We start from the raw sequence: 24824 nt of genomic DNA on the forward strand, positions 1-24824 counted from the left end.
CCAGCCGCCTGCCATTACCAAACATTGGCCAGACAGAGTACGGAAGGCATGCGTGCTCCCTCCCTCAACTCCATCTGCTTTCAGCCTGTGGTTAAAGCAGAGACGGGGGGAGAATCAAGTGCACTCATGCTTCTGATTAGCATGTCAGACTGGCTGGATAAATGGTAACAACTGACTTATACTGTGCTAAGAATCCAGTGTCTCTTTTTTTGGACCTGTCTCCACATTAAATGTATAATATGTTACAGAAAAGACTCAGGCCATTGTTGTAGTTTTTTTTCTAGTAAACAAGTGTCCTAAGCAACAAAGAGATGACCATTCCTCTGAGCCTTGTGTAGGACATAATGAAAGGCAGAAGGGAGAAAGGCAGAAACACAGAGCATATAAATCTGAGAGGCTTTTCTCGGTAATTAACATGGAAATGGCAGAGGAAAAGAAGGCATGTAATTGTGAGATATCAGTGCAGAGAGCGCTTCCAGCTTTGTTGCCCATGTTGAGTTTTTTTTCACCATTTTTCTTTCTTGCTTTCTCTCCTTCGCTCCCCGTAGTGCACCGAGGCTTGCTCATAGGCAGCGGCTTAATGCGTGTTAATGACAGGCGGATACAGGCATCACTGTGGACGAAGCAAATTATTATTGTGCGGTCAGAAGAAGTTCAAAGACGATCTGGGAATTTTCACTCTTGTCCCCGTTGAGTTCCAATGTTTGGAGAGTAAAGGAAACACAGAAAATTAAGCCCGGCGTTAAAAGCGGACCCACGCTCATCCACGCATGCTCACTCCCGCACACGTCCGCGTGCTGTCGAAGCACCCAACTTCAAAGTCGTAGCTCCCTAATTAATGAACTGCGGGCTTCAGTTTGGACAAGTTGTGGCGTGATGCTCCCATAAATCAACATGACAGCAGAGCTCCTCGGCCTCAGATAGGGCCTGTCACCAAGTCGCATCTGATGTAAACACTAGAGGAGCAAGGGAGAAAAAGAGGGGGAGGCGAGGGGGGCAGACAAGGAGGTGCAATTGATCAGTTGAATGGAGCATGAGAATAAAAGAAAAAACTACTTTTGAAGCATATTATGTATGATCACAGGAAATGGATGCAGCCTCGAGAGGCTCTCCCCTTCTGCCGATGTTTTCTTTCTCTTCCCCATCGCGCTCGCTCTCTCTCTCTCTTTCAGTCGCATTTCTAGCAGCCATCAAAAGACAGAATAAGAATTATGCAGTGAATCCCCTGTGGCTGCCAGACAATAACCCCCTGTTGTTGCTTTGTGCCTCTTTTATTTTAAAGACATCAAAATTTAGTTTTTCAAAGATCTTTAACTTTATATTTGAAGCTTGACAATAAAGGGCTGCCAGTGCCACTCTTTATCATTTGTCAGGGACTGTATTTTTCTCTCCCTCGTGCCACTTCTTGTTAACCTCTTATTTGGTCTATTGGGTCTGGGGGTTTTTAATGTGTCTGCATGCTGAGAGTGCACAGGAGCCGCTGTCAGCTGATGGGACTAGAGGAAAAATATGAAGGGGAGAGAGTTAAATTCATTTGCAGCACTCCATTTTCTTTCTTCCTTTTTTTTCCCTCAAAAGCCACCCCTCTATTTATTTAGCCTATTTACTTAGCGTTTTGATGAAAGACATTGTTCCTTCTAAACCCCCCTCCCCCTCCCATAGCACTATTATCTTTATCTGTCAGGGAGGAGCTGCTGAACAGAGAAAAACTCAAGACAAGAGAAACTTCTCTCACACTGATGAAAGGAGAAAAAGAGCCAACCATCGTTCATAAACAGAACACATCAGAGAGGATCACAGGCCACCTGCATCCTGAATGTGATCTTTATCGCGTCGCTCTTTTTTTCTCTGTCTCACTTTCTTCCCTCATATTTTGGGTTAGATCACACATGAGCCTGAGACTGAATGTAGTTACTCTTCAATTATGACCCTCCGTTACCACTGACAAAGTGCCTTCTTCCTCTGATTGATCCAATGAGACGACACCGCTCGCTGTAATGGGCCAGCGCTGCCCAGAGCGTTATTTTTAGTCAGCCAGTGCAGAAGCAGCAGGCTGGGTGCAGGGCAGGAGGGAGGTAGAGGAAGAGAAAGGAAGGCCGCTCGACCCTTTTGACAAGCCCGGCAGGGGTGGGCGGAGGGGACCCGTTTTATCTGGCTGTTTCAGTGGTTTCAGAGCCGCCAGCCAGTGACCTGACTGCCGCATTGCACTGAGACCTTTTTTGTATGCACTCAATTGTGAGAAGTAAACAAAGTGGTATATCCTGTGTTTGGTAAAAGGGTGCGGTGCACGGCTTGGCAGGCACGGCGCTGCTTTTAGTGCCCCTACCTCTCCTTCCACCCACTTGACAAACTGGTCTTGTATACTCATAAACAGACCTAGTGTCCTGTTGGGTCTCAGACGTGTTTGTTATGTCCTTAACTGTTAGAAAATACAGAAGGTGTACAGCTAGGTCCTGTTTAATCAGCAACAACACTTTGTTGAGCTGACTGTGGATTATTAAGAACGTCGGTTGATGAACGGGTTAAAAGTCATCTCTCTCCTCTGTGTCCCTGTTATCTAAATTCCATCTCTCATTTGTTTTGACTCATGGCGGATTGGGGATATTAGCAAATTTCCTTCTATTTATTATTCTGACTTTGTCTTTTTCCTTTCCATTTTCTTCTGTGCCCTTATTTCACTTTTTCATCCCATCAAAGTTCACGTTTCACTTTTCAGAGCCAGATTTTTTTTTATCTCCCTGACTTTAAAATCAAGTGAACTGTTTCTTCACGAAGCGGTCTTAACACAGTAAGACGAACAAAACAGCTATCACATAGACCGTCCACAGCATGCGATTGAACGCAGCTTGCCGCGCTGGTTGGGGGAAGACTGAATCCCTGAGCTCAGCGCCATGCCTGGGAGAGTTGTGAGAGTTGCTAGGGTGGTTATTAAGCACTTTGATTTAGTCACACGTTGTTTGCTGAATTATGAATGGCTGTAATTAAATTCCTGTGGCTCTTATTATGAATGATTAACTATGTTGTTTCATTGTTTGTCATTTGCCTTGCGACTCCTCGTTAATTAAGAGAGAGAGAGATGTATAGCGTACCTGTCTTAAGTGGGCTCTGACAAAACCAAACTAAAGGCAAAAAATAAAAAAAGGAAAATTAGGCTTCGTGGTAGCACGCGTTAAATCCATTAACCTTGTTTTTTATGAATGAACATGTTGTTCTAAAGTGCTTCATTTTACGACCCTAACTGCGAACTCTGTCACCTTGATGTTAAAATGGTTTTTTTAAATGGTGTATGCAAAGGAACCTGAAATTCAAATGTACGTGTTTGCACTGGCTGTTGTGCTTTTACATACGGTTTGTATGTGTTTGCTGATGGTGTGCCTCTTTGTGTCTCTGTGTGCCTCCAGCAGCAGGTGTCAGCACAGCAGTTGGCTTTCCAGCAGCAGCTCCTGCAGGTCCAGCAGGTCCAGCAGCAGCACCTGCTCAACCTTCAGAGGCAAGGACTGCTCAGCATCCAGCCTGGACAGACTGGCCTGCCACTGCACTCCCTCACTCAGGGTTAGTACCTCATATGTGACTGCAGCACAGCAATCTTCCTGTCCACCAGCTTTAACATTTTATCCACAATGAAGCAGTGATGATGACCTATCATGTGGCTGTATGTAAAGCACAGCAACTGAAGAACACTCGAATCACTATAAAAACTTTAATCACATATTTTAAAACCCTTTAATTTGGGGGCTAGGTTTAGGTGGAATAAAATGTAGATTTTTCCATATCGAAATAGTCCTATTAATATAAATGCTTCACTCTAAAAATAGATATTTTCTTCCTGTGGATCAGCTATGTCACTCCAACAACAAAGATATATGTCTGGAGTTTAAGTTTGATCTTGCACGTCTTTCTTCAGGGTCTCTAAACAGGACTATCCTGTCTCTGCACCTTTTGTATTGCTCAACCAGTTTCACTATAACCTTGTTTATGTTATTGTTACAGGAAACGTTCTATTGTCTTAGATAGTGAGAGTTGGGAATGAAACCGATGCCTATTATTTTGTATTTGATATTCTTACCTACTTGCTTGGTCTTGTCATGTCTGAGCTGCTTAGTTATGTGTTGTACTTGAAAAATTACACAAATAAACTCTTTAAAAAACACTTAACAACACCAGCTGAACACAAACACACGGAATGGTCGTAGAGCTCGACCAAGAATGTAACACTAGAAGTATCTAACCACATACTGACTCGACGTCCGCTGTATATCTTCAGCGATCGCTTCTCCCCTTTACTAAATGGGATCTAACTCCTTTACGCCAAAACATGTTTGCTGCACGATTTCAGTTTGGAACACTGAACTAACTCAAGTAACACATCCCACTGCTCAGAAGCAGAGATCCACACTTTGTCCTTCAGCTCATTGTCCTGTTCCTGTGATTGGCATTCTGGTGTCAGTCTCCTTTAGCCTGGAGGAAGACTGGATCTATTGTTCAGAAACCGCCAGTGAACTTGTCACTGTAAAAGCGCCTGTAACCTGATAGGAAGTCAATACTTGCTGTTTGGCCAGGAAGTTTATTTCTTCATTTATTCCTTAATGTTATGTTAAGGAGCGGTCCCCCTGTGACAAAGACGCCATCATAAGGGTTTTAGAACATGACATTGACTATTCATTCACAGCTAAGACAAACAGTTTTGAAATAATAAGATAAAAATGGGAGGGGATGGGAGAGTGCTTAGGTAATAGGCAAACACAAACATGGTTTGTACAGTGCTGTTATTGTTTGGACTGGGTATGGAATAACTCATCCGCTCATAGACGATCGCCGTGGGCACAGGCGTGGAGCACTGCTGTGTTCTGTGTTGCGCTTTGCTGAATTGCTCTGTGTCAGATGTCTGGCAAACACTCACACACCCCTTGAGTAAAGCATTGTGTGAGTGATATGGCTAGGCACTGAACTTTTGATAGATTTCACAACAGGCTCAGAACATCCTGTTTATTTTGTGTCATCATCACATACCTCTGAGGCATCTCATCTTATCAGAGAGCGGGGGCACTAAGTTTATCTCCTTCATATGCTACCTTTTCAGTTTTCGCTTATGCTTTGTTGGGGCTACGTGGTACTGAAATAGTGATTTCAGTCGCGTGTCACTGTGTCACAGACGCCATATAAAATGACAGAATTTATGTTCTAAGAGAAAATCTGACTTTTAACTCCGTGCAAATATATTTTCATGCCGAACGGCAGATTAAAATAAGTTACACTCGTAGTTAAAGGGAACATTTAACTAGGCTATTGTTCGCATAAACATCGAAATAAGGAACTGAATCTTCCCACATACAATTAGCGGTCTGTTTCACTTTTGTTGCAACCAGTCAAACCTGGTTAGTTTGCCCTCGTGGTTAACTCTGTGTCTGCGACAGCTGTTACAACACTTAGGCTAGTGCTCCAGGCCCCCAGTTTGTCTTCTTATTCTACACATTTTCTGCTTGACTGTTTGAAGTTATTGATGACCTTTCTGTTTTCCACATCACTAAACTCTTTCACGCATCAGCGGGCCAGGCCTATGGTACTCAGATCTAATCTGCAATATTCAGCTAGCACTGCATCGGAAGCAGTGAGTTGATCTTCTCTGTTTGGGTCCCAGTGATTATGGATTCAAACTTGGGGGCAGTAAATTGCGGTGACTTTCTAACTGATGATTTTTATTTCTTTCATTTAAACATGAAGATATCGATATAATTATTTTAAAATCCCATTATTATAGCAGACGGTCCTCTGTCTCCATTTTTCATGTACAGAGAGAATGAAAACGCTAAAGGTTAGCAAATAATAGGCCACTGAAACAGAATAATTAAAGAAAGTGTTCTTTTGGGTACTGCAGTGCAGTTTAAACCTCAGTCATATATCACTCTTCTGTCTGGTACAGTACATTGTTGGCTGAGACAGATTATAGTCATTGTTCTGGACTGAAGGAATGCATCTGAATTAGCTTTTCAAAAAATTGATAGCACTAATTAAGTATAAACTTGTAGATAGCACTTTTGAGTGAAAAACAGTTTCTCACATTATCTTGAGCGTAATTTGTTTCTCTTGTCGTAAATTCTTTTGACATTAATGTCCAAAGTCTTGGAAGCGGCCAGGCGCTATCTGTTATAAATTACAAAAATGTGTTTGGGGAGGATATAACTCTCATAAATATAAATTTGATCCAACCAACACCCCCACCTGCCTCACAAAAAGCCTGTCCTCTTGACCTGATAAGTGAGTCAGTGGTTGCTCAGGCTCGCGTTGCTAAGGTGTTTGCATGTTTTTTGCACATGTGGCTGTGTGTGTGTGTCACAAAGGTGGCCGGTGTTTGTGTACATCCCGAATAAAATGGACCTTCACCCTGTGAGGTTGCTCTGCGAGAGAGCGAGTTCCTCTAGCTGCACAACATCATTTAAGCTGTCTAAGAGAGGCCAGTGGGACAGTGACAAGACAAATTTGTCGGTAATATGAAAGCAAAGAATGTGGCGAGCCATGAAGTGCTCACAGAACAGCAGCACATCAGGGACAGCGGCGGGTAATGCAGCCGACCTGTCAGTGATTGATACATCCAGCAGTGGGCTACTGGTAATAGTTCCAGCAGCATTAGGACAGGACATATTTCAGGCCAAAGGGGTGCATATCAGCAGGCCGGTGATTACGGCAACATAAACAGGGGTGCAGTAAAGGTCCCAGTCTGACGGAACAATAAACTAATAGCGATGTCACTGTCCCCCCATGGCACCGGCACTGTGTGAGAAGTAGCAGCACGGTTTAAAGAGCTCGGAGCACTAGGGGCCATTTTTTATTTGGGGGATGATGGCCTGCAACTGATGTCATTATGAACCTTAAATCAACTTTCTGCTTGCTTGAACATGGTCACCTGGGTGCAGGAGGACAAGGACAGGAAAAGGTTGAAGAGCTAGGCCTGTCTTGGTGCCAGAGCTACCTGCGGAGGTAAAATTGAGTTGGGAGGCCGGTGATCAATCAAGTGTCCCAACAACATACATTTTTTAAAGTGCTTGTCCGTATTTCCCGCTCGTAATGAGTGGAAGACTTGTGTTGAAAAATGGAAACAGGAAAGATAAACCAATCCGGCGTTTAAAAGATGGACAAACTGGGTACCAAAGAAAGAAGGACTTACAGATCAATGTCATTATGTGTCCCACAGTAATCAGATGGAGAGAAACTCGATGCATTTTTGTCCCAACACAAAATATAATACCCACGGAGACTTTTGTGTAATGATATTTTATTGGCATTTATGTGGAATCATGAGCCATAGCTGTTGCAGAGTTTGAAGAGGTTGGGGTAGGAGAGGGAAGTGGCGAACGGAGAGCAATAAAACTGCAGACTAGATCCAGAAAGAGACAGGTTGGTCCCACTCCGTTACCTCTCTCATCAGACCGGTCTATGTGCTGTGGTTTCATCTGAGTAAACAGTGGTGTTGGGGTCACCAGGACTGCTGGGTAATTGAGCCAGTGTGGGCTGCCCTGTCAAGCACATCGGCTAAAAATACATCGCCCACTGTCACCGGGCACCAAGTGGGGGGAAAATGATTGTTCCCTCTGTCAGAGCGCAGGACACTCACATCACCAGTGACCTTCCTCTTCTAAACCAGCTATCACAGGAAAAAAAGAAAGAAGGAAAAACAAACTTTTGCTCCAAAGTCCAAAACAACAATGCAGCCTTTGATAATGAAACTGGAAATCAACAAGCGCCGGATTAGCATGCTATAACATGGAGCGCAAAATAAAGCATGTTTAGCCTGTCATGAATGCGCACTTCGATTAGGGCACATCAAGGCAATGAGGAGAATAAGGGAGAATACAGGCAGACAGAATAGAGCGAGTGTGCTGAAATATCCGAATGAGGGAAGACGCTCCTTGGAACGTGGAAAGGTTATTGATTTGTCCTGCAATCATTTCCTGCTCTTTGATATGCAAACGATCTAGTGTGAATTTACAGCAATCCTATCAGACTCATTTCACAGTTCTTAGCCCCTGCGTCTCTCTGGAGTCCTCCGCCTCATTAGGCCAATGTTCTCCATTACCAGCATAATTAAAATCTTTAGTAGCTTATCAAATTAAAAATATTTTTGCTGATCGTATTGAGATCTTCACCTCACAGTTATTTTCCACAACAGGAATAAATTAAGACTAAGCATTTTGCACACAATGTATTACAATCTGGTGCTTGAAAGGAGCACTTCTGGTATCTATAGAGCTGGTGATGAGAAACAGGGAGGAGTGGGGGGGGGATCCGGAGAATATAAACCCGAGTAGATAAGCATGTGCAAATCATCTTTCATTTGCCAGTGCTCATTTTGAGAATGGATTTAATTAATTGTAATGTTAAACGAGTGGTCTTGCCCATTTGCTCTGTGGTTAAACTCACCACATATCCAAGGGGCTTCTTCCGCCATGCTTAAAACATGTGGCTTATTTAAGCACAGACTTGAATCCCCATTACAAATGCACATATATTTTGATATTAGATTTTTCAGCGCTATTAAAATCGGGCTTGCCCGCACGCACCGTGTTTTGACTGAAAACAGTCGTAGCCACAGATTTTCGCCCATGAGGTTTAATCTTATTTTACATATCAGCTTTGTCCTCATTTGTGTCAAGTGAAAGCAGACTTCTCAGACACACCATAGATGGACACATACGTATTGTGTGCCAACAAAGACTCTCTGCTGTGAGACACGGAAAGTAGGGTTCACAAGCACTGCATTATCCTTCTTCATCCCGAGTCTGGCCCTGAGTGTCGGGATCGCTGTCACTCATTTGCTGAAAAAACACACACGCTCTGCAGATGTGTTTTCAGCACGCAGAAAAATGTCTTCTGTCTTCAAGGGATTTTTTTCCCCTTTTTTTTTCAAAGAGCTGTGTGAGCTGCAGTGTGCTTGACTTGTTAAATGAGGTTTAAGTCTTCTGTGTCAATTGGAGGCGGTGCAGAGCTTTAAGTATTTTGCACATTAATGTGCTTTTGAGAATATTACCCCAGGGTCCTGTTTCTCAAGGAAACAGGGGTGGGATGTTTTCTAGCGTCGCTATTGTAAACTTTTTGTTGTGTGTGTTCTGCACATCTCTGTTGTTGGGAGAAAATGATGGTGATTATTCAGATTTCATGCCTTGTCTGGATGTTAATTATTTACTCTGGGCATGAAATTTGCGTGAATGCCAGGGATTTGTGTATACAAACACGCTTCAGATCACAGAAAATGGGAGGGAGAGAAGAGAGGAGCGAGGGAGCTCTCAGTGCATTACCCTGTAGTGGAATATTTTCTAATTAATACTCGGCTTTGTTTACAGACGCTTTGATTTAATTAAGTGATGAAGAAGAGAGTTGGATTAGCTGTTAATTGATTTAATTATCCAATTTGTTTGTCTCAGGCATGATTCCGACAGAGCTGCAACAACTGTGGAAAGAGGTGACAAACGTTCACGTAAAGGAGGAGCACAACAACAGCAGCAGTAACAACGGCCACCGGGGCCTCGACCTGTCCTCCCCGGCACCGCCAAAGAACCCACTCCTCAACCAGCATGCCTCCACCAACGGCCAGTACATGAGTCACAAGAGAGAAGGGTAAGTCTCATCTGCAGGGTGTTGTCGGGTTGTTGTTGTTTTCTTTTATTTGCATGTGACTTGAAATGCTTGTGTGATCTCACGATACTGCTACAGGGAAGAGGTTTTTATAAAACTGTGACCCCGGGAAACATCATCTCGCTTTAAAGAAAAACTCGTTTTGCTTTATATGCCACTTTAAATTACCCTTTTTTTCCACATGGATTGAGTTGATGGAGAAATCCCTCTAGACTTGAACAGATTACTGTTTTAATTTATAGTTTATAAGTATTCCTGAAGACCAGCACAGTTACCTTTCTGTGCCACTGAGTACACCTGGGGATTACATAGAAACATCAGGGAGAAATGTGCGTATAGTTGAAATTAGATCTCGGTAAAATTATCAGGGGGGATCACCGTGTTTTTTTTTTATTGTTTTTACTAAGTTGTATAGGGAGAATAGCTGAATTATGATTTTCCGCTGCACTTCCTTGAGAACATTTTGATCACCAGGAAGTAAAAACATTCCTTTGTGAATAGGGAACTTGAAGAATCATAAATGTCTGTTTGTTTTGTTTATTTACTGTGTTACAGAATAAATAAACAAAACAAAAACAACAAGCTGTTATATGTTAGGAGAAGCAAACACTGGGTGATATTTTCCAAACCACCATAAATCATCCCTGAAAGGCATGTGCTCTCTGAGCTGTGTGTATGTGTCTTTAAGGAAGGAATTAATTTGGCATCTTACACATTTGCTTGTTTTCTTGCACCAAAGCCTGATCTTTGAACTGCTAGTGAGGAGCCTCCAGGCACCATGAGCTCACTGCCTAACATCTGACTTGTGTTTCAGTGATCAAAACCTACGCGTCATTATGAAAGCAATGCAGATGAAAACATGTTTAGCACAGTAAACTAAGCAGGTCTTCAGAGGTGAAGAGGGGCTGCTTATGGGGAGGGATGTGGAGGATGGGTTACAGAGAGGATCTGAGTGACACCAAGGGAGTATATCATGATGTGCTGATAGAGAACAGTTATGTCTTTTCAAGTAGAGCTTTTGGTTCTATATAGATTAATGGCATACTACCTGCACAGACTCATCCTCTTTAGTGTCTTTCAAAGTTATCTCCTGCCGCGGTGCAGGGGAAAAAAAGCGGGCATAAATTGTTCCTGCAGTTGACAGTATTCACAGGCTTCCAGTGCTCCATCCAGCGTCTGGCTGAGTGTCTGGTTTCTGTGTAGTTAAAGACAAATCACAGGGGAGGCTATCGACTCGTTGCTCACTCCACCGCGTATTGTCGCAAGTGGAGCAAACAAGGTGAGCGTCGATGGCAGAAAAAGGCAAGAACCAGCTTCAGCTGAGGGCTCCGTGAAACATCGGGGAAGACATAACGCAAGAGCTGGCAGCTCCTCTGCCTCGCGCTGACTGTCAGAGATTAAAGAAGTTGTCAGCAGCAGTTTAACACAAGCTTAAGTGAAGAAGGCAGCCTCGGTCTGAATATTCTCACCGTATCTTAGATCTGTCAGAAAACCAGGCAGGTGATTTTCATCCACCCCATCTGTTGGAGAAAGTGGATTACCTACCCAGAGTTTTAACTGCACAATTACTAAAAAAGATGACTGATAGCAAGCGAACACAAAACATTCCTTATTAAATGCTGAATGATGCTAATTTAGATTCACACAACCAATAATCCTTTCTTGTGTTAATTTTAAATCGCACAACTATCAAGAGCGTTATGCCTCTCTTTTGATGATGCAGCCTCAATTCTAATCAGACTCCATGGGAAGAAAAATGAAATATTATTAAGTATGATTATTCTAAGCAAGGCTCTGAGAAAACGTCTGTGTTATAATCCAGGGATTTGAATAATCAGGTTGAAGATAATGGGCTGGGCCGGCCCGGGCGTAAATAGAGAGCATCCACTCATCCTCCCAGTGCTGAACTTAATGAACTTTTAATTGATGCGGTTTTGCAAGTCCTTTTGTCATGCAACAGAAACAAGCCTCTCTGCTGATGGGCCTGTTTTCCCGACTGGCTTCAGATTGGTTTACAGCAGGCCCTAAGTACCATGTAGTTAGTTTCATGTGTCATATAAAATCTGCCTAGGCACAACGACGCCTGCAACTAAAACCTTAAGTGCATCCACAGGAATCACTCACCGGCTTTGCACTTCCGTCTTAAGGAAGGAGGAGAAATTCAATCACTGCTGGCTTGACACACCGAAGATGAGGCACGTGTTCCTGCTTTTAGTTGTTTGAAAGAACACTCTGGCAAGGCAGGCTGGGATTTTTGTTTGTCTGAATAACATCCCTGATATGACCAGATCCTGAGTCACTCAATCTGTCAGCCCGTGTTGTTTCCCAGCCCACGAACTGTTATGCACAGATAGAGATATACCCCTGTGAGTCAGGTCATCTTTATTCAATGATTTGCTTATTCAAATCAAATGTGCATGATCTGTATCTGACACAAATTCCCAACACATTGCTGCATCAGCTTTATAAAGTGGGAGGGGGTTGGGAGCATCCTCACAAAGCACTTGGCCCACTTTACTTCCCAACAACCATCAGTAACCACAGCTCTGGGACTGTAACACAGCAATCTGTTAAGGAGATAAATAATCAGATTTGGCACAGCACTCCCATCTCTCTCTTGCCTTTCATTTGTCTTACACCAGAAGAAACTGATAATTAAATCATTTAGGTTAAAGCATGCAGTGGCACCGAGAAGACAGAAGGAAAGGATCCTGGAAAGTGAAAAGAGGGGAGGAGGGTAGCGGGTGTGAATCGGGGATGGACACAAGGCGATAGGCTAAAGTCGGCGCTAGTGCCGAGGATGAATGTAGTGATTGGCTTCAGACGCTGCCATCTAGCATGGTGGATATCAATCTTCCCACGTTTGCTGAGATATTGAGTCCACCAGGACAGAATCTCAACCGTGGATCTCCGCTTGTTTATGGCCCAAAGCATCTCATCAAAATAAGTGAGCTGGAAAACAACTGGCTAGCAGCTGTCAAAACCACCTTTGTGTGCACTTGTGCCTGTCTGTCTACACATAAACAGAGTGCAACACCTGGAAGGTTAACGCACTGTCTGGCCGGGTCTGTAGGCACTTTAATGTTCCTTCTCCTCTAAAGAAGCTGATGACATGGTTTTCCTCATCGCTCTTAAGAGATCATTAGAGTGTTCTTCCCCCCCGGCTGGCTGACAATAATAACATCCTGACAAACCTGTCGTGGGTGCAAGTCAAATTTAACGCAACATGGGAAGCTGCATTTTTCCCCCCCTCCTCTGAACATGTTCTCAAATGGGAGAAAACCCCATGAATACTGCACTCTTCTCCTATTACACTAATGTAGCTCATTTGGTGTAAATTCTGTCATTTACTAGTGTTTAGCCATCCACCGTTTAAAAGGGCTCTTCTGCCGCCAGCCCCTCATAGCGCTTTGTGCTCACTGATTCCCAGTGCACTCCACATTTCAATATCTTGTTAATACAGAATTAACCAACAAGCCTCCTGCAAAGAATTAAAAAAGGATCCCTTTAAATTAAAAGCCAGTGTTACCTTCACCAGTCCGCACATTTCCTTGTTAAAAACTCATTATAATAGGTCTTCCGTCATCTATTTATTAGCTGTATCAAAACAGAGGTCTTAATGTGAATGCATAATTCATAATTGAATAAAAAAATTCAGACTTTTGAAAGAGGGAGGAGGAAAAAAAGCTGCTAACCACATTCATGAATGCTTGACTGCTCCCTAATTGCAATGCAATTATCACATGTTATGAACAATGTGAACTCTTAAGCAAGTAATTATAACACAAGGAAACCTGCGACGACCTTTAAAATTTCCTACTCGAGGTACAGTTTTACTAACATTGATACAAATGAGATTTTAATCCAAACATCAGATTTTTTTTAATCCTGCAAAATTGGCACGCCGCGCTTTGATTTCTTTTCACTCGTTCGTTTTATGTACATTTTGAAATCAGAGCTGATCGATCGTTGCCAAGAAATGCAAAACATTATTAATGTCAGTGCATTTATTTTTCCATTCCTGTCCCTAAAAGAACCCTGTAAAGTTGAAGAGTTAGACATTATTATCTCTGATGGAAATTGTGTACGTGAATGGAGTTACTCCCGTGTGACAGCACAACAGAGTCTAGTGCAGTGACTCTCCTGATCCATCTTGTTGTCTTAGAGAGCGAGGCTCACACTAGAGGAGGAGAAGCAGCAGCATTGTGCTCATGAGCCGCCAGAAGCACAGGTGGTAGCGATATAGGCCAGTCCCCCAGGCTCTTGTAGCTGAAAGTTGTGTGTCTTGTATAGTGCCTGTGTCCATATGGCTGCCTGTCTTGCTCTCTTAGCAGACACTGCCTCCATACAGACCGCTTTCTCTTAGCGCTGACTGTGGTTAGCTGTGCTTCCGTGCCTCTCACCATATGGAAGATGTTTCAGAGTTTGTTTTTCAGGGATGTTCCTGCTATTTAGACTGATTGTACCATGCCATACGCTCCCCATAGATGCGTGCTTGTCAGCCCCTGGTGACACAGATTGGTCAGTAGATAAATTGATACCAGGCGGGGTTGTTTACAATACGTGCATGGTGTGAAAGTAGGGGTTTTAATATCATGGTACAGGCTCCTCCAGGTGGGCTCTGTGACATGATGCAGCAGGCGGCACAGGAAAAACAGCAACTCAGGGAGCCCCCTAGCAGTCTAGATCAAAGTGAACCACAGCATGGCTCTGTGAAACTGAATAAATACACACTGATTTGATTGTGATTTCACAACAAGAGTTCCTTCCTTTAAGAGCAGAGCAAGCCAGATCACACAGGTACAGTGATTCCACAAAGCCCAAGGGTCACAGATTAAGTAGAAGTCAACGTTTTCATGCAGAAACAAGATACAGTACAAACAAGAAAGCAGTAACCAGACTTCGTCTGAAATGGAGAAAACGGGTTCTTTGGCCTGTCGTTAAGTTACGTGACTGCAGGACTGTCTTTACTAAAAACGTTTTCTCTGAATCTCTTTCCCAGATCCACGCTAGAAGAGCCTTCCCCCCACAGTCACCCTCTGTACGGCCATGGCGTTTGCAAGTGGCCCGGTTGCGAGGCAGTGTTTGATGATTTCCAGTCATTCCTCAAGTAAGTAAAAGTCATAGTCGGAGGTGCTTTTCTATCACAGTTTGTTTGTCCTCTTGTTGGGTCGATTACACTTTTCTTTTCCTGACCCCCAGCGACTCAAAAGCACTGCAGGTGCAGCTGGTTGTTATTCTCGAGTCTGGGTTGGGCCTCTCTTGACAAGGGTACCGTGGGGTCTCCTTCTGGGAACGGCATGGGCCTCTAATTCCTGTGATAAGCACAGTTCCCATGGTGACAGGGGCCATTTTTCCCAAACAAACAACGGGAGGATGTTTATCTGTGGCAGCTCACACTTTGGGCGCTCTGCATGTTTGCCCTTGTCACCGGACAGGAGAATTGGTGTATATGTCTTAGACTGCCTTGCTCAGCTTTTTCTGTCCTTCTCCTAGGAGTCTGTTTGTTTTCTCTCCTGCCTCCTGTTTTACTTCTGTGGCTTTTTGGTTTACATTGTTGTTTAGTTCAACAAAGCCCAAGTCTCACCTCCGTGTTAAATTTAACCATGTGTAGAGTAATTAAAGAGCCCCAGCTAAGTGTTTAGCATTTTTCTAATGTGCGCTCTATGACAGGTTTGACTCTGTCCAGCCTGACACGGGAATTGTTTTGCTCCCCGATGCCCGATTTGAGTCAGACCCCTGGTTTACTAATCAACGCTGTGTGCAGTGCGCTCTAGGTAATCCAACACATAACAGTGCCATGGTTACAGAGGGGATGAAAACATCTGCATTGTGGCAGCAGATCAATGGCTCACTGTCACCCCGGATTAGTCGCACTTTAAACAAGATATGACACAATTCCATTATCCTAAAACAAGCACTCAGCGAACACACACTTTCCCGAGAGATGCAGGAGAGAAAGGTGCTGCGTAAGACCGCCTCGCAGGCTGCTGAAAGTTTTGACTCTCTTTGTCAACATTTTGAATCCTCTTTTGATTGTTTACGTGAATCCGCTTTGAGCTAGCGTGCGTTTGAAAGGCTCATCGCGCCACATTGTATGTTACAGTTTCTGTGTGTCTAAAAAGAGGCAGTTATGTAGTTTTAGTTCAATTTAGAAAAACATCCTGGGACAGGCAATTATTAAACCAAGTATTACACACACACTTTCACACACTTTCACACATGCACTTGCATATTTCAGCTTTGGGAGTGCCCGCTTAAATCCATCACTATTTATTGTATTCTGACATTGCCTCACCCTTTGTTTATAGAACAGAGGAGAATTAAATTCAGTGTGCCCGGTAGAGCTCTGCCTTAAAAAGTCTCTAAGTGCACTCAGCTATGTTTTTACAAGTGTTTTTATCATGGCAACATCTTGTTTACTTTAGTTGCCTGCTCAAACTGCTTGGAACACGTTAAAAAAACATTTGGGGAGAGTCTCCACAAAGCTGCCTTTGTTTAACAGCAGGCAAGAGTGTGAGCGGCTCACCAAGGTGTTAACTCTCAAACCCTTAAGCACTTCCACATGAAACCCAGCAACTGATACTGCAGGCCTCCGAGAGGAATCAAAAATAAAAACAAAGAATACTTCGGGCATTAGAGAAGAGGGGGTCATCTCTGTAGGTTGAAAATATATGTGAGGAGAGATGTGTGTCTGTCTGCGAGTGTGCAGTCAGCAGAACACAGTGTACTGTGCACCAGAGAGAAAGAAAGGTGAGGAGGACTCTAACGTCCACCAGATTTCAGCTCCACATGCCAACAGTAACAACTAACACGGGACTGAAATGTTGTTTTAAACTCTGTGTATTTATTTTATCTTTTAAAGAAAACATTACATACCTACACGCACTATCTCGATAAATACAAAACACCCAAATCCCTGTTCCTGTTTTCGAGATCAGCACGCAGAAGGGTGGGGTTGGGGTTTAAGCAGAGCCTGATGTTTTTACAAGGGTCAGGACCCTTCTTTTCAGTGTCCAGTCAGAGGTCAGAGCCAGCGAAACACTCCAGTGCCCTCTAGTGCTGCACTGTCTGTCTGCTCAGACCTCAAAATCTCTTGCACGTCGCCACGATGTAGTGACTGCTTTATAAGTTATGTGGCCTTGCAGCTCTGCAAACATCCATCCATCCATCCATTCGCTTCCGCTTCTCCTTTTCAGGGTCGCGGGGGCTCTGCAAACATATGAAACATATAATATAGAGTAAAATACCTTCTCTAAATAAAAAGTAGTAAAGCTATTATTTTTTTAAAAATCAAAAAACCTAAGCTTTTTAAATGTAATTGTTACTGTACAGATGTGTGCTTGAAAATTAAATCCCACCCAGCGGTGGAGAAGATAAACCTTCCTCAGCTGCGGCTCCAGTCTATATAATTAGAAACTGTAACCGAAAAATAAATAAATAAAAAATAAAATCAGGCAAACTAACTGATATATAAAACCGACTGTGGGAATATCCATTTAACTTGTTTTATTGTGGCAATTTACATTAGTCTCTGTCATCCTGCCAGAGAGCTTTTTAAAAGCGGCTTCATTTGAAGTCCAGAAAGTGACACATGCCAACGTTCATAGTCTCTCTCGATGTCAATTCCCCCGTATCCCCTGCTCCCGTGTCCAGACACTCCTCTCAAGGCTGCATTAGGGCCATTTGAATATTTCATTTCCTATTAATTATGCACTGTGACTCTCCATGTCATTAGAAGAAATAAAGTGGAATGTAACAAAGGATGAAAAGAAGCAGGGCACATGTCTCCTATGAACACAGAAATTCCAAAGCTGCTCACGTAGGCCAGCCTTCATTGAAAATTCAGCCTGTGCCAGTTAAATTGGAGTTGAAACGTCTTTACCTATTATTTTCTCCTTTGAAATTTAGTAAGATGTCCTGAAATGTTTACCAGTTTCATTTTCTGACGTACTTAATTAAATTGGCATTTATTTGACTCAAACAAATGGAAAGCCCAGAGAGGCCTGAATTGTGAAAAAGGGGTGTTATTGCCCACCCTTTTTTAAAAATATGGCTTTTTAATTTCTTTTTCTTTTTTTTTGCCACAATAATTAACTTCAAGTGCTAAATGTATATATCGGAGTCATTCTTCAAAAATAAATTATCAGAACACAATAGGAAGATGTGAGTGTGGTGGAAGGAGCCTGGGTTGCCTGGGAAGATATCAATCATTCACCTCAAGGTTGAAAACACCACAGCAGAACAGAAGCAGGGCCCTATCAATTTTACCTTCCTTTTACATGTCTGTTTTGTGAGTGTAAATGTGCTGTTTTATGCACAAATGTGTTGTCTATACACGAAGCAGGGGCATCACTGCAATTTACCGGGCTGTCGTACCGTGCTGTGCCGTCACAGGTTGATTCTGGCTATTTTTGATTTGCAGTAAATGACAGAAAAAGTACATATGAAAAGGCAGGCGCACCTTTCTCCCATCTGCCGGCGCCACTTTGTGCACACGCAGACACGCCTGGTGACAGTGACCTACATGGTCACTGAAAATGTGATATAATTTATGATATATATAATATATTGGATCCATTAGCGAGCATAATGAAGTAGTGAAATGAAAGGGTATTTGTGAAATCAGTTCAAACATCCTGCTTGGATTATGATTAAATGATTAATGAAATGCCCCTGCATAAGCATTTTCAAACAGTAATTCATGCGGCAGCTGATAAAATTCCTCCAATCATATTTCCTTCACTCATGAACCTTATCTCCACCATTTTATATAAATCACGGAAAAAACCCTGTCTGCTACCCGGCGAGCTACTTATTTAGATTAGTTATAAACGTACAGGAAAAGAGAACATCTTCCCCTGTATAAAATAATCACGCATAATTATATCCATAATTCAACTTTGTGACAGATCCCATCTCCTTGTCCTGTCCTCTGCATTTGGTCTGGCTCTGTTTTTTTCTTCTTCTTTCTTTTTTTGAATTCTCTTAATTTTAATGGTATAATTAACAGTCAAAACACCAAAAAGGACAAAATCATCCAGGCAAGGGAAAGCTGCAGTGAGAAGAAATGGCATTAGGGCACTGGTGCATAATTTAGCAAAGGAATCCAACCTGAAATTCTTCAATCATCCCTCTTATCTGTAAGCTGTAGTTAGAGGAGACATGACTGTCATGAAATATTGAGAGTCATTCTTCTATGTTAAAAGAACTATTTCTTTTTGTTCTGCAGGTGGAATCATTACAGTACGCAGTTAGTTTTATGAGTAATTTTTTTTTAATGTTATCACATGGTCTATATACATTGTGCTTTGCCCAGTGATCAGATTGCAGTATTAAACCACGCACTGCAGGACTGTGAATCTGACATTACCTTCTTTCTGGTGTCTGTGTTTTCATTTTTTGTTCTTTCTGTTTTGCAGACATCTTAACAATGAGCACGCCCTGGATGACAGGAGCACAGCCCAGTGTCGGGTGCAAATGCAGGTCGTACAACAGCTGGAGCTGCAGGTATTGTCCCACTGAATGTTTTGAACCAAATATTTATGTGTCTTCTTCTGCTGACACTTCCTCAGTGTCTGTCCAAACGCCTCCCTGTCTGACTGATATCAGCCATGGGGTCACTCATAGAGGGATGGGGGTGGTGGTGGTGGTGCAGCAGATTAAATAATTTTGTACATTTGCTACTAACCAGTCATTAAAAATGTGTTATGTATGCATGACAGCCAGGAAAAGATATATGGAGGGCCCCGGGCTAAGTAGAGAAGATAATTACATTTTGAATTTTACTGGGTTTTAAAGTTATTTATGACTTTTAACTGTTTGGCACCAACAATAAAACATAGCATAATGTGGATAGGCGCTCAGTGTTGAGTGGAACAGAAAGGTTATTGAAGCTCAGTGCAGAAAACTGTTGATACAGTAATCAGTATCTTTAATACCGTGTCCCTCATGAACGGGCTTTAATGTTCTTTAAAAAATATGCATGCGCATTAAGACTGTGCTCAGGGAAAAAGACGCAGTTTACAGTCATTGTATTGAGGGGGCTTGGAGTGTCCAATGAGCCGTGTGTGTGTGTGTGTCTGTGTGTGTGTGTGTAACAGTGTTTGACTAAATGGTGACCACTGAACTAATGTATAATAAAGATATTTATTAGTGTTTCAGGAAAAAAATAACTATGTTTTGTACAAGTTTTTCTGCTGTAGCAAATACAAAGATATTCATGCTGTTTGCAGTTTTGGGTCACGTATTAGTCAAATATAATACCACCAAAATGACTAATGACAAACAGTTGTGGTTTACAAAAGGCTAACTTCAACAATCAACAGTGCGATGTTAGTTGCTCAGACATTGCACCATGCCAGTGTCCTGTTATTTCCGCTCAGCTGGTGTATTATCCAGAGATCGAGTGAAGGTTTATCAGACACAGACTTCCTCTGCATGCAGCCTGTCACCATAATTTAGGCTGGCAGCTAAGACAGTGCAGAGTTTCAGACAGGTAGAAAGGCCCTGAGCTTGTTATTGGCGATGATTCGCAGTGTATTTTAACCTTGACTTGGAGAGTGTAGTTAGACTGTATGATGTGCAGGCTTGTTGACAGCTTCCAAAAACAAAAAACAAAAAAATAAATAATTAAATAATGGTCTGAAGAAGAATAAGGGTGTTCACGCTCTAAAAGATGCCTTCACTATACAGGGATGTATATAATTAAAACATGGGCAAATATAGATTTTTATTGTGTATGTTCATTAAAACTTCACCGCTCTCCTTTCTTCTCATTACAGCTAGCAAAAGACAAAGAGCGTCTGCAGGCTATGATGACGCACCTTCATGTCAAGTCCACAGAGCCCAAAGCCACCCCACAGCCGGTGAGCAGCAACCCCGTCATACATATCTCTCTTGTCCCCCGCTATCCTTTTGTTTGTCTTAATTGGCACACATGTATTCATTAATCCTTTCCTCCATCTTATTTATCTGCTAAATAAAAACAGCTGTTCTCTTGAGGCAGGCAGTAAATATAGTTTGGAGCACATCTGCTGACATCCAGGATTCAATTTGGTGTCTGTGATGAACTGGATGCACACTCTGTAATGGCCCCTTTTCTCAGCTTCAAAGAACAAGTGGCTGCTTGGGTACAGAGAGAAGATGAGAAAGCAGAGAAAAATAGAAAAAAAAAAAATACATATTATATTTAATCAACTGAATGTGATGTGGCATGTATTCTTAGTGCTTTAACAGCAAAATTAGTGTTTTTTTGACAGAGGATATAAATGTTATGAGAATCATAGAGTCACGCCAATGTGTGTTTGAAGAAAAAACAAGAATAAGATAGCATGAACAAATATAAAGATAAACAAAAAGATGAAAATAATAATAATTTATTGATTTTCAATAAATACTGGAAGCTAGCTGATGTCACCTCAAAGTAAATGTGTTAGTAGCAACTTTTATTTTAACCTCATAACTAATTCTTCCCTGACTGTATTCACATAAATTAGCCTTAAAATAATGATAGCAATTACTAATCTCTAATCTGTCCATGAGATCAAAAAGAATCAAATCACTAGCATCTCTTATTTATCAGGAAGCTTTAGATTCAACTTTAATTTTATTTTAAAAGACCTTGAAAGTTACTTCCACATTTGACCCTGTTTAATTTTATTTGACTTAAAGCTAATTTTAAAATATTTATATTTCTATGAAAAAGATACAACAGAAATGATTTCATTCCATTTATTAAAAAATTTGTAAGGGGGAAAAATGAAAATGTGAGTAAATGCAATTGCAGATCATTATTTTTATCTCCTTGGCACATTCCCAACATTTTACCTTCTGTATCACTCTCAATGTGTTTTATGCCGTAAAGCCTTGTGCTTAATCCCTATCCTATAGGGGCAAAGGCTTAACATATGGCATTTAAGTGTCTCTATTTTGTCATGCTTAAGAGGGGGGCTCAGCAACATATTTCAGTCTGTATGACAGTTAATTCAGAGAGCCCAATGAGCAAAGATCATTTTACTGCAGGGCGTGAGTGTGAAATCATGCACACACGAGCACACAGATGCACAATATACATGCAGGAGTGCCGTCCCTCGGCAGCCTCACAGCTTGGATCATTTATTTACAGTCAGCGAGGTAGCTATTGACATCCAGAGGCAGCGTGTGCGCTCTACAAAGCGCAGCCCGTCAACATAAAGCGCGCAGAGATGTTGAATGAAAATAAGCTGTCTGTAAAGCTGCGCCTGTGTCACGCGCTCTGATTGTGTAGATTAGAGTGGAAAACGAGGCCTCTGACATGGGGACATTTGTATATGAAAAGTGGTAGGGTCTGCAGATAGCATCTCGAGTTTGCTACCTCTCCTCTCTCCCCGGGGCCCAGCAGAATGGCTGTGTCAGAGCTCAGCGTTAACACTCTCGAGGGGGCGAGCTGGGTTTTTATTCAAATAAATAGACTCCCAGCTCCAATGCCACTTTGCCCGCTGTGAGCTGCTGTGAAAAGCTTGGATAAATATACGTGACTTTAGCTGGGCAAGTGGCGGACTTACACAGGTCAGGGCCAAAGGTTCCACCGAGGTTTTAAGTGTAGATTGCAGCATCAGATGCATCCACAGAGAAGACGCAGAATGAAAGCATTCTTAGAGCTGAGTGGAAGCAGAGCTTCTCTGAAGAAACAAAGGTATCTGCTTCCAGTAATTGCTAGTTTTGCTTTTCTGCTGCTCTGGACTGTTGAATATAAAAATGGCATGTGTAAGTAGCCTACTGTCACAGCAAAGTAGCTCAGATTAACTCGCTGGTTTACATTTAGTTATAATTAAAGACAAACAAACTGATGCTGTGCATTCGCAGCGACAAATGAATGGGATTCATTTTATTCTTGTGAGGTGGACGAGGGTGGGGGTAAGATCAAAACAAAATGTGCCACATTAGCAATGCGTGTGTCTGCCTGTGTGTGTGTTTGTATTTGCCTCTGCATGTGTGGGTGGGTGTCTGCACACGGTGTCACTAAGCATTCTTGTCAGAAATCTGACCTTTTACGCCATACATAATTAAGGAGGGACTTTTTGTTTATTTTCTTTAGCAGCTTGCCGAGTCAAAGCCAGTATAATTAGATCACCAATTACCATTTAATTAATTTCAGTCTGAAGTCTCATTTTGTCTAGGCACTGGAGTGAGCCCAAATGGTGAGGCAAACAAAGGCAAGGCTATTACCAGCCTGTCTGGCCTATTGTTGAAGCCTCTCTGTGTTTATGGCCAGGGAATATGGATGAAACATGAAACAAAGCCTGCTAATCCACAGGAAGAGAAGTCAACACCGCAGCCCCGTTCTATTGATAGCATTGTGTCAGAAACACGCAAACCCAAGTGTAATTTATTTTGTTCATGATTTAGAATAACACGTCTTCAGCTTCTGTTGGTGAGGATGTAGTCCACATTCATGCATCCATCCAGAAATCCAAATTATTTGGGCAGACTCTGCCAAAAAGGCAGAGTTCAGCCTTGCAAACATAAATACACATTGTGAGGATGTGGGCACAAGTCTGTTAAAATAGGAGATTTGCACTACACAAATGTCACTGGTTTTGTTTGGAGCAGTTTGCAACTTAATAATGAGAGGGGTGTGTGTGTGTGTGTGTAAAACAAGTTGTAATTTAAAATGAAATCAAAGGAACAGTGCCGAGTTCTGGGGATAGAGAGTTAAAAATGTGATTGGTAATTGGGCAGCTGAACAGAATTTACGCGTTTGCATAGAGTCAGATGTTAGAAACCATCATCACCTTGTCAACATTACGAGCAGAAATCACACATTTGATCCCTCGTAATCAACATGTGATGTCACAGATGAGATATTTCCAGCCCCACTGTCCTTTCTCCAGCTCTTTAGCTCTCTTTCTCCATTTTCTTTCTTCATTTTTCTTCTTCTCACAGTCTGAAGTCATGTTTAATTTGGAAAGTGGCCTCCTTCGGCAAATTAGCAATTAGAACAATTTTGCAGGAATATGTATATGTGTCATTAGTTTTCCTGCCAATTAATAGCTGGAGCAGGGGGTCAGGCTAGAATTTTCCACTTGACTGCTGCTCCAGTATGGAGGTTTGGCAGTTGGTTCGGAGCTGCCACAGCTGCTGGAAGCTATGCTATACCTTTGGAGCACTCGCTGTAATTAGTTTACCTTGTAGCCATTATTACTTAAATACCTCCTTCGCCCTAACCCACACATCCCATCCACAGACACAGACCTCAGTGATGAAACCAAGTATTCTCTACAGAAGGCTATGTGTGAAATACCATGTGTCCGTCTTTACCATTGGCCATCATGGCCCTCATAATGGAGGTCAGTCAGATACAGTAGTTAATCATCAGATCACCTCCATAAGCAGCTCCTAATTAGAGTCTTCACAATACAATTTCAGCTTATAATTAGCCCAGATTGGCTTCTTCCTCTGGCTGCCTTATTAGCGGGGCTGCTCAGCAGTAGGTGAGAATCACACTGTCATTTTTCAGAGCTGTACAGGCTGCCCTTCTTCCCTCCACAACTCAAAACTCATGGGTTACCATGCTGGAGACCCTCAGCGGGTAGATGAAGTGGAGGGGGGTGTTTGTCCAAATGGGACAAAAGCTCCAACAAAGGCGATGAAACAGAGAGCTGGGAGAAGGCCTTACATGGCAGCAAGAGAGGGAGGGAGGAGAGGTTTGAAGAGTGGGGGCGGTGCAGGAGCGGGGCTCCAGGGTTGTTTTCCAAACATTTAGCAACCGTTCATGGATCATCTCAGGGCCCAATTACAATTAAAGAGGAGGTATGCATAGTCAATGAGGCGGCTAAGACACGGGGGTAATTAGGAGACTAACTGAGCTCTGTCTGTCTGTCTGTTCTTCTAGCTCAACCTAGTGTCCAACGTCACGTTGTCCAAGTCGGCCCCAGAGGCCTCTCCTCCTCTGAGCCTTCCCCAGACCCCCACCACACCAACAGCACCGCTTACACCCCTCTCCCAGACCCATTCTGTCATCACAGCCACAAACCTCCACAGCATGGGCCCTATGCGACGGCGATATTCAGAAAAGTACAACATGCCCATCTCTCCAGGTACTGCAGAATGCTCACACATAGTACTATATATACATGAAGCTGTCATCTGTTCTGCTAAATAACTGACGTGTTTGCTTTGTTACGTTAGGCTGTAACTTGTGTTATCGACGGCTG

At 42.5% G+C, this 24824-nt stretch overlaps 1 protein-coding gene across 18 annotated transcripts in view; it reads left to right on the forward strand.

Moving 5' to 3' along the window:
- foxp1b (forkhead box P1b) overlaps positions 1-24824 on the forward strand; it is a 148498-nt gene that overhangs the window by 112869 nt on the left and 10805 nt on the right. For 16 of the 18 annotated variants that reach the window (XR_005691739.1, XM_040002994.1, XM_040002997.1 and 13 more), the window contains 6 exons: positions 3402-3552; positions 9417-9609; positions 14630-14737; positions 19050-19137; positions 20412-20495; positions 24503-24707. Coding sequence is in view for 17 of the 18 variants with exons in the window: in XM_040002994.1 (XP_039858928.1) it covers positions 3402-3552; positions 9417-9609; positions 14630-14737; positions 19050-19137; positions 20412-20495; positions 24503-24707 (829 nt within the window). In the remaining variant the exon portion in view is untranslated. The remainder of the gene's footprint in view (positions 1-3401; positions 3553-9416; positions 9610-14629; positions 14738-19049; positions 19138-20411; positions 20496-24502; positions 24708-24824) is intronic. The other 2 variants (XM_040003008.1, XM_040003006.1) reach the window with 1 other exon arrangement.

Source organism: Simochromis diagramma, unplaced genomic scaffold (assembly GCF_900408965.1).
Source record: "Simochromis diagramma unplaced genomic scaffold, fSimDia1.1 OVJJ01000646.1, whole genome shotgun sequence".
Classification (NCBI taxonomy): domain Eukaryota; kingdom Metazoa; phylum Chordata; class Actinopteri; order Cichliformes; family Cichlidae; genus Simochromis; species Simochromis diagramma.